The following is a 15194-nucleotide window of genomic DNA, read 5'->3' as shown; positions in this document are numbered from 1 at the left end:
TAGCAAATGGGATAAGAGTGAATGCTGACTGGAAACCCATACTACATTATAGAATTAGATACATACCTCACTAAGCCAAACAAAGTGATTCTAAAATTAGAAAGATCATTTAAGAGTAAATCCACGTAGTTGTTATGTTGCGACATTATTTCACGCACGTCCCAATTCACCATAGACATCCTATTAACAGTGGTTGCCACGTCAACCGAGTGGATTGCGATGCCAAGGTAGGAAGGGTAGCGGACATCAGTTGTTGCACGGACCGTCTGAGATATAACATGTAGTTTATTTACGTCTTCTTTGCTCCAACCCAGTGGTCACTAACAGGTTGTCCAAATTATCAGCCATACAATAAAAAAAATGAAAAAACCAAAAAAAAAATAATCACCCACAAAGTTACATACGTGGTAACTAAGCTGATACGAGGTGTATAAAACAGAACAATTGTGTTATCACAACTGTCCTTTTCCAGCCACGCGCGGATAAAGTAATTCATTTGTCATGATATACAGGGGGGACTTATGTATTCAAGCACCTCATGCTCGCTGTCAATACCGGTTATGATATAATTTGATATGATGTTGTGACCGCTGTGATATAATCTGATTGCAGATTACATAAAATATTTATTGTTTATAAACTTCCATACAAACCTGTGAATAGAATTGTTGCAGAAAAGCTTTCTTAGAAGAAGGAATCATTTCTTCTAAGTTTTTATGAAGCAATTCAAACTGGCTGGCAAGACAAATTCTGAAATACAAAGTAATAAATCAAGCGTTTGCAAACCATAGATGAACTGTCCCAAATTCCCTGGCTTGACTTATCGAAGGACATTGCCCTGCCCATATATAATAAAAATTATGCAAATTAAACATGTAATATTCATGTAGCACCACTATACCTTGCATTCATTTGGATATATCATTACCATACAGTATTTGAATTTAAAAATATTTTCAACCTATACGGTGCCAATGCTGGGCACATGAAGAAGTATGATAAAGCCCCTTTTATTCTTTAATTGTATAGTACCAGCGTTTTGACATCCTTTTCAGGTTATTAAAACTCCATAGGAGATATTTCATATAGTTTCAAACTCACAGTGATTCAGTTGCAACAATGCGTTCAGTGATTCCATAATACGAGCTGGGTTGGTTTAAATCAACAGCAGGGGAAAGGGTAGGGACGGATATTTGAGGCATCTCCTGTTATTTGATAAGGATGTTTATTGAGCCATAACTTGGATTATAACATTGTAAAGGAATGAGTCCACAGACACCAAGCTGAATGGGGTGGCAAAGAAGGTAGGCCTACCCGGAAATTTTCTACACTGCATTAATCAGCAAAAATGGAACCAAAAAGTTAGTTTTGTTTTGGAGATAATACACCTAACTATCCCTGTTAAAAAAAGTAAATGTTCACCTGCTGAGCGTTGGGTGCTTTTCCGTTAACCTCAGGAGTAAATAATGTTGTTTCTATGTGGGTTACGGTCGATTGAAGACGATCAAGTCGACATCGATGCTTTTCCTTTGAATAAAACATGGTTTAGATATCTACCATAGATATGATCAATTAATATTGGCATGCATGACCTGGAATAAACTATAATAACTAATGTAAATGGGCTGTGAATACATTGCATTGTAGTAATAACAACGACTGGGCACAGTCTAACAAGGGTTCCCATAAGATATTATAACTTTGGCATTTGAGCAAAATATATTTTCTCTGACAAGTTATTGTATCCAACATTGCATGGTATCATCACAGTAACAGCAGAAACGCATAAACTAAACAATATTTACCTCATCAGTTGAGAAGAATGCATACACAGCATAGAAGTAAAGATCAAACAACTGAGACATACAAATCACGACATCTAATGCAATTGGTTGCAACACATCACACATTTTAAGGTAACTGGGGATTGAAAACATAATTTTAAAATCTTAGGTTTTAAGATCTATCGCAGCAGAGTGTATTGTTGTGATTTTCTAAATTTTTATTTTACTAAAAGTAAATTTATTTTCATAAAGCACCTGATTTCTAAACAAATGTATATTTTAATAAAAGATATTTTTATTTTTAGCAGAAGAGTATTTAAATCAGAAGAGTAATTTCAACATTATAATATTTCTCGTGGCAACAGAGAAAGAAAGTTAAATACAGGTTACTGCTTAATGGCTTGGTACTCCAATACCAAACCAAAGCTTCCATACCTCCCGCATAACCTAAGCACATGCAGAGCTGTATTGGTAAGCACAGGACCATGAGGGTGGCTTGGACTCTTTAATGACTGAGTGGATGATGATCTGTGTGGAAGATAGCCATGTAGTTTTGATGATATATAGTAGGGTGGGGGAGATGGGACACATTTTCATTCTATTTGCTCGTTGCATTTGTTAGTAAACAAAGAAGATTCAAAGAATTATAAAACTGTATCCCTACGATTCCTATACACCGTTGTTAATTGTTTAAAACACATTTTATTGGATATGCAAATATTATGTGCTAAAGGTATCCCATCTTCCCCCACCCTACTATATAGAAAATAGGTAATCGGTGTAATTAACGTAATGTGTAAGATAATTGTTTATTACTTAATTCAACAATATTTTCCTTTTTTTCCCTAATCATTTAAAAAACTGTATAATTTGATTCTTTAAATTACTATCTGTGTAATAATTTTACTATTCCAAGCAATCAAGAGTAATACTTAAACTTATGACTTGAAAGCATTTTTAAAAATAAAGTAATTAAGTTATATACAAGTAAGAGCTTACCCCGACATTGGAGATTCTCCTGTCTTTTCATCAACATAATCTAGTGATAATTCATGATCAATATCATCTTCATCATCACTGTTTTCATATGAATCATATCGTGGCTGTGAAATTCATGAAATTTAGTGATATTAACAACTTTATGTGGGTGAGTCCCTACACAGCACACCATTGGATCGGAGGTTTAGGTCAGTTTACTCATTACTCTGATACCTTGGGAGCTACAATCCATTAGTTACAACTGGGTAAGAGAACACACCACCAAAGAGTTGAAGTCTGCAGAGTATTAATGGCAAAGTACTCCACTGCAAACTTGGTGATAGTATTCATCACAGACGTGGTATTTGTCTCAGTGGTGTTAACAACTTTTATCAGTTGAACTTCCAGGCTTACTAGAAGCAGTACATCAATACATACAACATAGGTACGGCTACTTAAACCTAACTATTTTGGGGAAAACAAAAACTTAGTGCTGTAACAATAACCTTTGGCTTGTTAGAATCAGGATCTTGAGAAGACTTTTGAAGGTCCGAAAAAGGATGACCCTCGCTGTTAAAGGGGTCAAAGTATCTTGACCCTGGGTCAAGGGTCGTGACCTCAGTATTGGGATCATCTTTTGGGGTCAATTGGTAAGTTTGTTTTAAAAACTTGAATTCCTAAGAAGTAAATACTAAGAGTTAGATAAACAACAGTGGGAAAAGCAGTTTATTCTAAATACACTTGGTAATTGATTACACCAAGTGCTACTAAATAGGCAGCAAACATCAGGTTTAACTAATGGTGTAGCAAATATAAATATCTATTATCTATAGTATATACATATAATGGTCCTTTTTTATAAACACCAGAGAAGCCAGTTAATATACTAAACTGTTCCAGCACATCATTCTTTTAAGTTTTATTTTAAGTTTCTAATATTTGACAACAATGTGTGTGTAACTACGTTTTAACAAAGTCACATCAGATTTCAGATAAAACTTAAACAAATATAACATCAATAGGCACTTATACTGTGAATTCTATACAGCAACTTACATCCATTCCAAACACAGTAAATGAAGATCTAACCGGGCACGGTTGCCACGCCTCATTCTCGAGGAACATTAGGAGTTCATCCAACCTTGTACGATGGTGAGAGTGGAAATATGAAAGGGTTTGCTGCCTCAGGGGTTCAGTTAAACTATCTATCGGTTGCTCATTGCTGGAGGGGTCGGTTATAAAGTCTTCACCAACTTCTATAAACCTGAGGGGTAATGTGAAGGTGTGAAAATAGTGTTGGATCATGCAGGGTAGGGTATAAAAATACTAGAATAGTGTTAATGGTACAGGGTGTTAAAACTAGGCAGGATTTGTGACAAATAATTACCTTTTTGGTAAAATTTTTAAAATTTACCATTCATAGCAGCTTTTAGATCCTTGCTTTTATTATTTAAAAAAAAATTATATGACAAAGTGTTTTGGGCTTTATGTTTTTGCTCCGGCTAAAATATCAAAGTGTGGATTAATGCTATATATACAACTATTAACCCAAGACAGGAAATAACTGTTAATGTTGTAAGTTCAAAGATCTTTACCTTTTCACAATATCCAGAATCATAATAAAGTCATCGTATTTGAACCCGTTTAGTTCCGAAGATAAAATAAAAGTTTTGATTCTCGATTGGGCATCACTCCACACACGGTGGCGACCATGAGCTAACTTGCCGTTCACGTAACTTTTAATATCGTCTGGAATATTAATGAAGTCAAAAGAATGATGCAGGTAGGACTTAAAATAGGTCTTATGCTGACTATCCACAAATAACATAGGAAGACCACATATGAATGTCTCAATTGGGTTTATGCAGGCTTTATTACCACATATAGACTTTAGCTATTAAAGTAAGTCTTCTTATACACCAAATACTACAGTATATACAAACACTGAAAGTGTCTACTGTTTTCTTATTGACCAAACAGCCATGGTATGTACATACATGCTTACTATACTAAGATACACAAGAACCTAACATACACATTCTTACCATCAGTAAGTTGACCTTGGTTCTTATGATGCCACTTAGAAGCATTATGGTAACACAACATGATTGACCAAACACCTTTACACAGCTCAAGTAAGCACGGAATGTAAAAGTCTTTGTTGATAAGCTAAAACATTAGGTTGGCTGGTTAGTTAGAATAAGTGGTCTAGAATCATATATTTCATCAGAGTGATAAAGACTAAAGATTAGCTAACTAAATGGATATGTAGTTGCAATTTTTGGAATAAATTTGTATGAATTATTAATAAGTAGAAGTGTTGTGCTCAATTTTGATAGCACACCTGTAGAATAATGGCCTACAAAGTCAAACTAACTTCTACTGCTAGGCCAGCCCTACTAAATATGTAACAATAGGTAGCATTAATTTTGAAACTTAATGTAAACATTAGCTGATTAATCATAAACAATCAACAGAAAACTGGTTGAATTAAATAACAATAAACATTTTTTCGAAAACAAATTTGGTCTACTTACCAAATAAAACTGTGAACAATGAGCCACCCTTGATATTTTAAGAAAAACTGGGGTCTATCTAAAATCCACTATTAGATAAGTACCCTTGAAATTAATTGAGCCCAAAATAGATAAATGCACATTCTTACTGAACAGATGTCTTTGTATTGTTTCTTTTGTAGGTTGCTTTCACATTTCGATAGCTCAGCAAATCCGAATACAATTTGGAACGCAGTGTTATGAATAGAGGCCGTGTAATGCATCAGTAACTGGTCCACTGCTGACTATATTATAACAAAGAATATGTTAATTGATTTAATGGGAAGATGAACTACAGTAATAAACAGTTAGCTTAAACTATGAGTATACATGTCATGTTTGCCTATTTGATCTAAGTGCCATTAACATTCCAGTGATTTTAAGGGATAAACTTCTATATCTATGCAGATGTTTTATGTTGGAGTTTCAAAGTCTTTGCATATACAAGTAGAAAGCTATGCAGCATATTCGGTATGTACCACAAGGCACACACTTCGGTTTCATATAAATGGCACAGTCAGACATTGCAAGGCTTAATGTAAACACCTGAGTTTTTCCAAGAAGTTGATATCCTTGCTGCAACTTGGTGTAAACAGTTGGATCAAATAAACGACAAGTCTTTGATAATGCTACATCTATCTGTTCCTCTATTAACTCCAGTGTGTCCTGTGGAAACGGTACGGTATTATTTGGAATGAATACATAAAGGTTTAATAATAAACTGTATGAGTTTGGAACAGGTTATAAAGGTATCACGAACCTCATGGTCATAGGCCATAGCTAATTTTGACAGTAATTCTACCCCACATTTCTCAATAGGTGGTAACATACTTTTATACCAGACACCCAGTACTTTACCACATTATGTGTCCCTGTTATACATAAGAATTAAAGTTAAATACAATACTTTACCAAACAATATCAGCCACAAAAAATTACCGTTTGTCCCCTAGAGTATGATAAAAAACAAAAAAAATTGCTTTGTGTGCCTATGTATCATGTAAAATTAGACAGAAGTAATATCCCAAGTTCTATACCAGTCACTATAAGATTACCATTACCTGTAACTTTGTACTGAGATCTTTAATACAATGATAATGCTTGTAAGTGGCTGCAGCATGTTGACATTCCAAACAGAGTTGAATTGCACCAGCATAATCCTCATCCTAAAATATTTAGATAGGTTTTTAACTTATCTATGAGTTTATATAGGAAATGCTGGTGGGGGCTACAGGTTACATGTATAGAAATAAACAATGGAAGAACACAGAGCAGTATGTGGTCTTGAAATCAAAATTTGATTCTATTGAAGCAGTTAAGTTAGGGTATACTGATAGGCCTATATGTCTTTTGACAAGACACTTAACAGACATTTCCACAACCCTGTGATCTGTCACTAATGTTTTTTATAGCACTCTGGGTGTCAAAGAAACAGGCCGATTCTTGCCTAAAGCCGATGTCCTATGCTGTAGTGTAAGACCACACCCACATAGAAAACAATTCTCGACAACAACATTCTATTTACCTCCATTAGCTCTGATAACCTGACATCTGAATGTTGAAGTGTTTTTATAGTTTGCAGAGCTTCCCATAAGGTTAAAAGGGATTCACGTTTTTGTTGATTTGAAAGTAAAGACAAACTCGCAGTGCTACACCTCACACCAACAGACATTAAGGCTCTGAAACCAAAAAAATAATTCTACATTTATATGTATTATTTTTAGGTATTCACAGGAGGATCACGGCATACTTTAGCAAAGCATTTTTAAATTTCATTTTGTAAACCAGCATATACAAAGGTGAAGATGTAGTTACAGAAACACCTTAAGTTGGCATATTAAAGAAACATAATAACCAGGTCGTTCGATAAAACTGAAGTAAGAATACAGAACATGAATATTTAAAACAGGACATCCATATAAATCTTACCTTCTACCATTACTACATATAACAAATGCATTATGCAGGCTCCGTTGTAACTCCTGCACTTCTTTCAATTCCTGAAATCAATAAACTGTTTTAACATTGGTGCCTTATGCAGGGACGTATCCATGATTTAGGGGTGTAACTCTATTTTGAACATTACTTTTCGCTACTTGCTTTATAGCCTTATAATACACACTACACACATCCCAGGTGATAGCATGGGTGGTCACCCCCAAATAAAATATATTTTTCTAAAAAAAGGCAAACGCAGCAATTGTTAATATGCAAAAGTAATGGAACAAATTGGTTTCATCACTCCCCCTTCCCCTCCACCCCCAAACCATTCACTTTTAATTTCGCTCTCTGCTAATATAATAACCTTAAAAGTAACAATTCACAGAGGGTAATATTGGCACCAGTTCACTAGTAACAACGTATACCTTTATATAAGATGGCTGGTTGTGTAAAATAACATCTGATAACTTTTTGGAAACAGCATTCTGTTGACGTTGAAGACTTTCCCTTCTAGCTTCTATGAACTCCAAAGTTGAGTTATCCGGCATTGCCTGAAATATTAGTCATATTACTAACTACTGGTGTTGAGACATGGACCAACTAGTAAATTTCATCTGCCAGATTACACATTGTATTTTTAGGTTGGTAAAATACTTTATGGCAAACTGATGTGCCTAGCCAAAGATGGAATGACATGTTAGCGATGTTACCCCAACTTTTAAAGAAGAGGTGATATTATTAGCACCCAGGTTTTAAACATAAACCTGCTTTTACCCTGCTGTTAGGTGTATATAGAAACATTAAGCAGAGCAAAAGTGCATTCACATTCACCACATTAATCAATGAAGTCCTTATGTTCGAGGACCATGAGTGTAACTGCATAATAAAAATGTCCTCTCAGAGTTTATGCTTGTCTCATGTAAACAATAAAGTAATACCTCAAGTTCTAGTTGATCCGGGTCTGTAGTTGTTACAAAGAAAGCCTCATTTATGCTGGCGATTGTATCTCTATCGACTTGGGGGTTTCGGATCCTGTTAACTTCTTTGTAGACATAATGTGGGACTTGGATTGCACTCGTGTCTATTCTGTCTTGTTTCAAAACCTGTATTTTATTGCAACATGATTACAATAAATGTATGTTTCTTATTGTTCTTCCCCTGCACAAGAACACATCAGGAAAGGTAGAAGTGCCAAAACTTGAACCCAGTATCCTTGAGTGTCAAAACAATTTCTGTTACGTGCCATTGCACTAGTCCACTATAGATACTATGGCAGCTTGGCTTATTTAACATGTTAAGTATAAAGGCAGCCACTACCACTACTGTTAAATATAGTGCAGTTTACTTTAGTGCCTATACCTGATTTGATACACAGACACTGTACATAATGAAAGTCTAGGTATACCAACCGAATGTTAAATCACATATGTTACAATAAAAGTCACACGACTTACCGTTGGTTTTCCAACTTGATCAATTAGTTCCTTTAACTTCTTCATGATTAACAATGTTAAAACTAACTAGCTAAAACTGTTTCTTCAATATGTAGACCTAAACTTGCTATATACTGACTTTAAACCACTAGTTATGTGACATACATAACATCAAGCTCTTGGCCTATGAGTATATTATGAATCGTTATAGTTTACATATATTCCGTCATACTCGGACGGAAAATACGCAAAGCAAATGTAAACATTCATTTAGCACCGTTTTACAGCCCGGTTGCGGAATACGCGTAATCTTCTTAAAAAGGCGGATTACGCTTTTAGTTCGGGGTAGAATTTTATACATTCTGCTTTTTTTTCACGTAAAAAGTAAACTTATACACTTTTGTGTATATAGTAGATAATGGGGTAGTTTATACGCGTCGCCGAAAGCCAAGCAGTGTGCAACACCGCTCCCGATGAGCATAGTTACCGTACCGATTTTTTTGCGTCCGATTACTAGCCGTACCGTTGCCGCATTTAATCGGCTATATTTAGGCGCGGAGACGCCTTTGCGCTTGTGTAGTGACAACCCAGGGTTGCCTTAATTCTTTGCCGTAAAAAAATAACTTTAAAAATAATCACCCACAAAGTTACATAGGCGGTAACTCTAAAGCGGGTGCGAGATGGGTATGAAACAAAACATCGGTGTTTTAGCGACTGCTATTGCCCCGTCCCGCGAGAATAATCATGTTACATTTATATTGCATATTAGTGTTTACACCAAGGCAGTGTATGCTACATACACTACATTATTGAGACAAAACCATACCAAACTCGTAGAATACGTCGTTCATTGTTCAACTGATAATGGTGTTTGTTGCTTCACTGATGCCAACATTGTTGCTAATGTTCACTGAAGGGTCACATCGTTAATTAAAAATACCTTTAAAAAATAAATAAATGTAACTCACTTTATCCTCGCGTGGCCGGAAAACGACAGTCTTTATAACACGAGTGTTTTTGTTTCGTGCACCTCGTGCCAGCTTATGAGTTACCATGTGTGTTACTTAGTAGGTGATATTTAAACCACTTGCATTTTTAGGCTATATAGCAACGCAATATCTAAATAATCACTATACGACTGTAAAATACGTAATTTACGCTTACACTATGATACGCGCAGGTAACGTATTGTGCACTTACCAGTTGAAATCTCAGCTAAGATTACATTTTTCGTTGCAACCCCACTGCTTGAAAAAAATAGTTCTAGAACTAAGAACCAAGTCAAAACCATTTTTGAAATTGCATTTTGGTCTATGATTGGTCAATTTTAATTCTAGAATTTTACTATTTGTGACGTCACAATGCTGTAAAGAGAATGTAATAAAGGTATGCATTCTAAAATTTCCGTTTTATATTGCATCAGAATCAAAACGTATCGATTTAGATACGAACTGTGCTACGTATGGGCGTCCATACAACATACGCGATCGTACCAACACAAACAATAATACATATTTATTTGGACATTCCTTTTTTGCAAACAGATTGATTTGTATTTTACCCCGAGGATGTACATTGTACACATATCCGGTGTCCCTTTTGTATGACACTGCGTCTGGTGAAGTTTTCAATATTTTATGTTTTATTATATTTCATAAGCCCTGATAAAATATTATCATTACCTTATTATCAAATGTGCAAGAGGGACGCGGAAGTAGTATTTTCAATTGGGACGCGGAAGTAGAACTTTTCGTATCTCTTTACTCCCCAAAACGTATTAATTGCGTTCACGCAGCTGCCCAATGTCAAAAGTCGTGATGCTGACGTAACAAAAGCACGTGACCGAATCATCCAATCAAATTGCCGACCGTTGATCACGGGATTCGTGAATTTAGTCTCACTGCAGCCATTTTCCACAAGTGAGAAAGAAGGGCGAAGGCTTCTAAGTTGTTGGTCTGTTTTGCGCATATTTGTTGCAATTTAGAACTGTGTATACCGGTTTTTGTACTTTTTAAAACTAAGTTAACGTTATTGGCACGGGAAACGTAGTGTAAAGTTTGGTTTGAAGTAGTATTATTGAAAAAAATACGTGTACAAAGTTGTAAGGTTTCAAAATGGTGACGGACAAGCCAGAAGTGAAATTACCTCAATCTTCTTCTGTAAACTATATTTGATTCTAATATTGAATTGTGTTTGCGTTAATAAATTGAAACGATGCTAATAAACTGTATATTTTGTCTCCTTGTTTTATATAGTTTATATTTTGTGTGTTATATGCCTTTCGAAAAAAAAACGTGTAAGTTTCGCTCACATTAGGTTACTTAAGTTTCCCTGTATTCCATATTTAGTTTATCTAGTATAACATTCAAAGCCAACATAAGCTACCGAATGTAGGTGTAAAATTTAATTTCAAGTCTGGTAATTTGCTTAACACGTATTTTTACTAAATAATCGTCCGTTTAAAATTGTGTATGCCAACATTCTATAATACTGCTCCTGGTACTTTATTACAGTGATATAGCAAATTAGATTCCATGATTTTTAAAATATGTGAACGTAAAACCAAATTGTGATGGATTTTCCCATTTAATTGCAATGTGACAGCGGTTCTCAAAAGATGGGAGATCAAAACTACTGCATGATCTTGCCCAAGGTAAGTTTTGCTTTGTTTTAATAAGGTTGCATATAAAATGTCATTCCAATGTGTTAAATAGGTTACTTCGTTGTTAAGTGTGTAACTGTTCAATATTGTGTTCTTGAAGCCTCCGTTGAAGATTACCAAAATATCTACTTTTAAAAATATATTACTTAACAATATACTTTTATAGGTTATCTTTACTTTTTTGGAGGTTGGTTACCTATTATTTGTAACCGAAAATGTTTTATGTCCAGTTGTATCATTTTGAGTGTTTATAATGCAAATTCCTATTGAAACATTTAATATTATGTTTTTGTGTAATTCCTCAGTGGGTTATATGTAAAAAGCGGTAATCTTATATAAAAAGATTTTGTAAAAAGCTGTAATCTTATATAAAAAAGATTTTGTAAAAAGCCGTAATCTTATATAAAAAAAAAGATTTTGTAAAAAGCTTGCTCTATAGCCTAATGCTCGTTATGAGCGTAACTTTTCTTTTTATTGGCTTCTTTATAAGACATACAAAGCTATTTCAACTGCATGTTCAATACTTGTATGTAGAAATTACTTTGTTTTCTTATTATAAATGATGCAGGCTTCAACAAAAAAAAATTCTGGAACCCATATTTCAATTACCTCTTTGATTCAATGATTCTATAATGGGTAGACTGAAATATCTAAAACTGTTATAGAAATGCGAACCCCTTTAGTTTTGAGTATTTAAATAGAGGTTTTTTATGATTAAGTACTGTTCAAAAAATTTCTGTTTCCTTTTTGTTCAATTCTCCACTTTATATGCATTAATCTTTGTGCTAGCTTTACATATTTGATTTAGTCTTGTAAGTTGTAATATTGTGTTTTTTTGTGTCAAACATTGCAAACCAGATAACAGTAATGGGATTTTTCATGTTTTCTTGGTATAAATTTGCCACTAAAATTAATTGTTGTGTACTGCTTTTCCTGAATAACCATAAACAGAAAATTAAATTTGTTGACAAATACAATACCTTTACACGCTGTTAACAGTTACAAGATTACCACTGAACCCATGGGCCATGTTTTATCCAAAATTCTTTTAGAAAAATGTTTTGTAAATGCAATATTTAAAACAGTTTAACTATATAGCTTATGTTTCTTTGCACATTTGTAGCATTGAATGTTTAAAAATTACAAAGGCAAAGGCTCAAATTGTCTACAGTGGTGTAAATATTCCATAAAACTTCATTACTTATTAAGAATTATTTCCAAAACAAATTTAACACTATTGTAAGTCCAAAAAAATCGTTAATGCAATGGCAGATTTGCTGGTTAAAGTTTCAAAAGTATTTTAGAAAGCCTAAATGTATACTTGGCATTGTTGGCATAAAGTCCTCTTCATAAAACTGAAAATGTTTCATTCACATAAACTATTTTGTTTAATGCTCTAACCCTGAAGCTTTAAATGAATAAACATAGCTTATTTATCCTCGTGAGGCAGGGCAGCGACAGTGCTTATAGCGTGGGTTTTCTATTTCGAACACCTCATGGTTCCCTTTTTTCTATGTATTTGACTGTGTGAAAATATTTTTTGTTTTACGTACAGGAAAGATATGAGTACATGGATTAAATCAATTGTCTTTTTCAGGTGTGAAACAATTTATACAATGAAGACAACAGTTGGTCGCAATGATTAATCAAACTCATTCGTCTTTCCTGAGTCTGCATTTATAGTGAAATGAAGTTCAATTTACATTTATAGAATGTCGTCTCTGAAAATTTAAACATAATTCCTATTGAAAATTTAAGAACATAAATCATATGTATCTTGCAATCTAACAAAGTGTTATACACATACTTGACAACATTGTGATAATATGCAAGTTCTAACAGTTTGAAGCAGTCAATAATAGTTACATATATATCAAATGGCAAGAGCCTATGGTGATTAGTTGTGGCGTAACTCTTAAGTGGAATGCATTTAATTGAAAATACAGCTGTGATGAACAATTTATTATTAAGAGTAGTGGAACCGATTGGTTCTCTAAACAACCTAGAAATAACGGACGGACTTAAGACAATGATTTCTGAAATACAGTTTGTTAAAGTGGAGTGATTTGGAAGACCAGGTATTTTTTGGAATAAATGATTTATTTATTTTACTCCACACGTATGGTGGTTTTAGATGGTTGCTCTGGTCTGTGTTTTCTGTCAGCGGAAATGGTGGATGGCTTTTTTTATCATTAATTCGGGTGCCAGTATCGTCGTTTGACGCCTTTGTTTCGAGCCAGATGTATCACTGTATCAGCGATAAGTTACAATGTTGTTTACTCAACTGCGTTTCGGGGCTAGTCATCAATACGTTATCACCAAAGGAACGTTGTTTATTCTGCCTAGTTGGCAGATAATCTTTGCACCGTAGCGTTACCAGCTGCTATTTCTGCACCCTGCGTTGTAACGCGACTTTTGAGAAGAAGGCAAAACGAAGAAGGGCCGCGAGCTAGGTGACGTCACCATCCGTCTGATCTACTTTCTCTTACAAGCAAGCAAGAGAAGCGTTTGCTTTGCCGCTATACGATTTTGCCTGTTTTCTGCATGCGATTGATGGGAGTTCACACTCGGCTATTATAAGAAGAATTTTCAGGAAAAATACAAGTAAAATTCACAAGGTAGTTTCTTTTGGTGATCGTTGGAGATTTCTGAGCAATCTGAAAATCCGAAGTTTTTTCGCGGAGAATCTGTGACGTAACATCGCGTCGTCATAAGTGTGACGTCATCGTAATGTGAGGTGACCATGTACTTAAATTAAATATCGTGTTACTGTTTTAACACAAAATTCACTGTTTACAATGCAGTTACATGTACAATTGTTTTTATTACTTTGCATTCTAATATTTGTGCATTTTAAGCTTTAAATCTGTTATTTTTACATTAATAATGGTAAACGTTTTTTTCCTTTTAGGTCATAAAAACATGAATACAAAAAGATCTACATTATTATGAAACATGCTATTGACATCGTGTGGTCAGAGCAGAGAACTCGTACACTTATAATAATCGACACTTGATTAAAGCAATACTTTAAATTGTATTGCCCCAGCACATTTGGTGCTGTGAATTAAAGTGGTTAGGCGCTTGCATCGTAATTATAACTGGTTTAATGCTTAATACTGAAAGGCGTATCTCGCTTATGTCTACTAGAACAAGACACCTTAAAATACATTACACTAACATAGTGGTCACTAAACGATTGAAGCTTCATGGGTGTTGAGCTATTGGGCCAATGCTGCTCAATGCTTGGGTCCCTTAGCATCCCATGCTACAAAACCTTATGGAATAACCCAAGTATATTTTCACTGACTGTACTCCACTATCTTGAATGAACTAACTAATATTTTTTATCAATGACAAACAAATAAGCATCATGATTACCACTAATGTTGTGTATTGACAATAGAGTTATAGAAGTTAAACCTTGAAGAAAGTCCAATGTCAACTCAATGATAAATGTCAAATTATGACAAAGAAGCAAAACAATAAATGGCCTAACATCTAACTAATAAGACCTAACATTAACCCCTTAAATTCTTATTTTATACCTTGTCCTAAATTTAAAGTGGATAACCTCACCAAATCTGATCATTTACACCCCCAATGACCCACTTTAGTTTAAGGTTATGTAGAAGTAGTATCTGGGAATAAACTCTCTAATTTCTGTAAATTTAATAAATTAATTAGCTTATCGGTTGATTACATATGTGGTGACAAAATGGGGTAATGAGACCATGGCTTGGTCCCCTGACATGAATTCAATCAGTCTTAATATAAGCATAACGCAGAGTAACTTGGCTCGCTCTCTCTACTTGTATCTGCCTACTTTTTTTCATTCTTT

General features: G+C 34.5%; 1 protein-coding gene and 1 long non-coding RNA gene across 2 annotated transcripts in view; one reads left to right on the top strand and one right to left on the bottom strand.

Annotated features, from left to right (window-relative positions):
• LOC100186247 (syndetin) overlaps window positions 1-8962 on the bottom strand; it is an 11654-nt gene extending 2692 nt beyond the window's left edge. Inside the window, exons 1-19 of the mRNA XM_009861244.3 lie at window positions 8713-8962; window positions 8197-8361; window positions 7684-7809; window positions 7247-7317; window positions 6843-6996; window positions 6379-6483; window positions 5864-5983; window positions 5428-5562; window positions 4808-4931; window positions 4358-4511; window positions 3819-4026; window positions 3269-3439; window positions 2784-2887; window positions 2220-2312; window positions 1806-1920; window positions 1423-1527; window positions 1102-1205; window positions 654-750; window positions 67-266 (exon numbers count right to left, since the gene is read on the bottom strand). Of these exons, the coding sequence (XP_009859546.1) occupies window positions 67-266; window positions 654-750; window positions 1102-1205; window positions 1423-1527; window positions 1806-1920; window positions 2220-2312; window positions 2784-2887; window positions 3269-3439; window positions 3819-4026; window positions 4358-4511; window positions 4808-4931; window positions 5428-5562; window positions 5864-5983; window positions 6379-6483; window positions 6843-6996; window positions 7247-7317; window positions 7684-7809; window positions 8197-8361; window positions 8713-8757 (2396 nt within the window). The 5' untranslated portion in view covers window positions 8758-8962. The remainder of the gene's footprint in view (window positions 1-66; window positions 267-653; window positions 751-1101; window positions 1206-1422; window positions 1528-1805; window positions 1921-2219; window positions 2313-2783; window positions 2888-3268; window positions 3440-3818; window positions 4027-4357; window positions 4512-4807; window positions 4932-5427; window positions 5563-5863; window positions 5984-6378; window positions 6484-6842; window positions 6997-7246; window positions 7318-7683; window positions 7810-8196; window positions 8362-8712) is intronic.
• A 1649-nt stretch (window positions 8963-10611) lies between these two features.
• LOC101242065 lies at window positions 10612-14635 on the top strand. The gene is made up of 2 exons (XR_182110.4): window positions 10612-11344; window positions 12951-14635. It is a non-coding gene; the product is annotated as an uncharacterized LOC101242065 (long non-coding RNA).
• Window positions 14636-15194: the final 559 nt, after the last annotated feature.

The sequence above is a fragment of the Ciona intestinalis genome, chromosome 9 (assembly GCF_000224145.3).
Source record: "Ciona intestinalis chromosome 9, KH, whole genome shotgun sequence".
NCBI lineage: Eukaryota > Metazoa > Chordata > Ascidiacea > Phlebobranchia > Cionidae > Ciona > Ciona intestinalis.
Note: the sequence above shows the minus strand (reverse complement) of the source record. Positions and strands in the feature narration are given on the sequence as shown.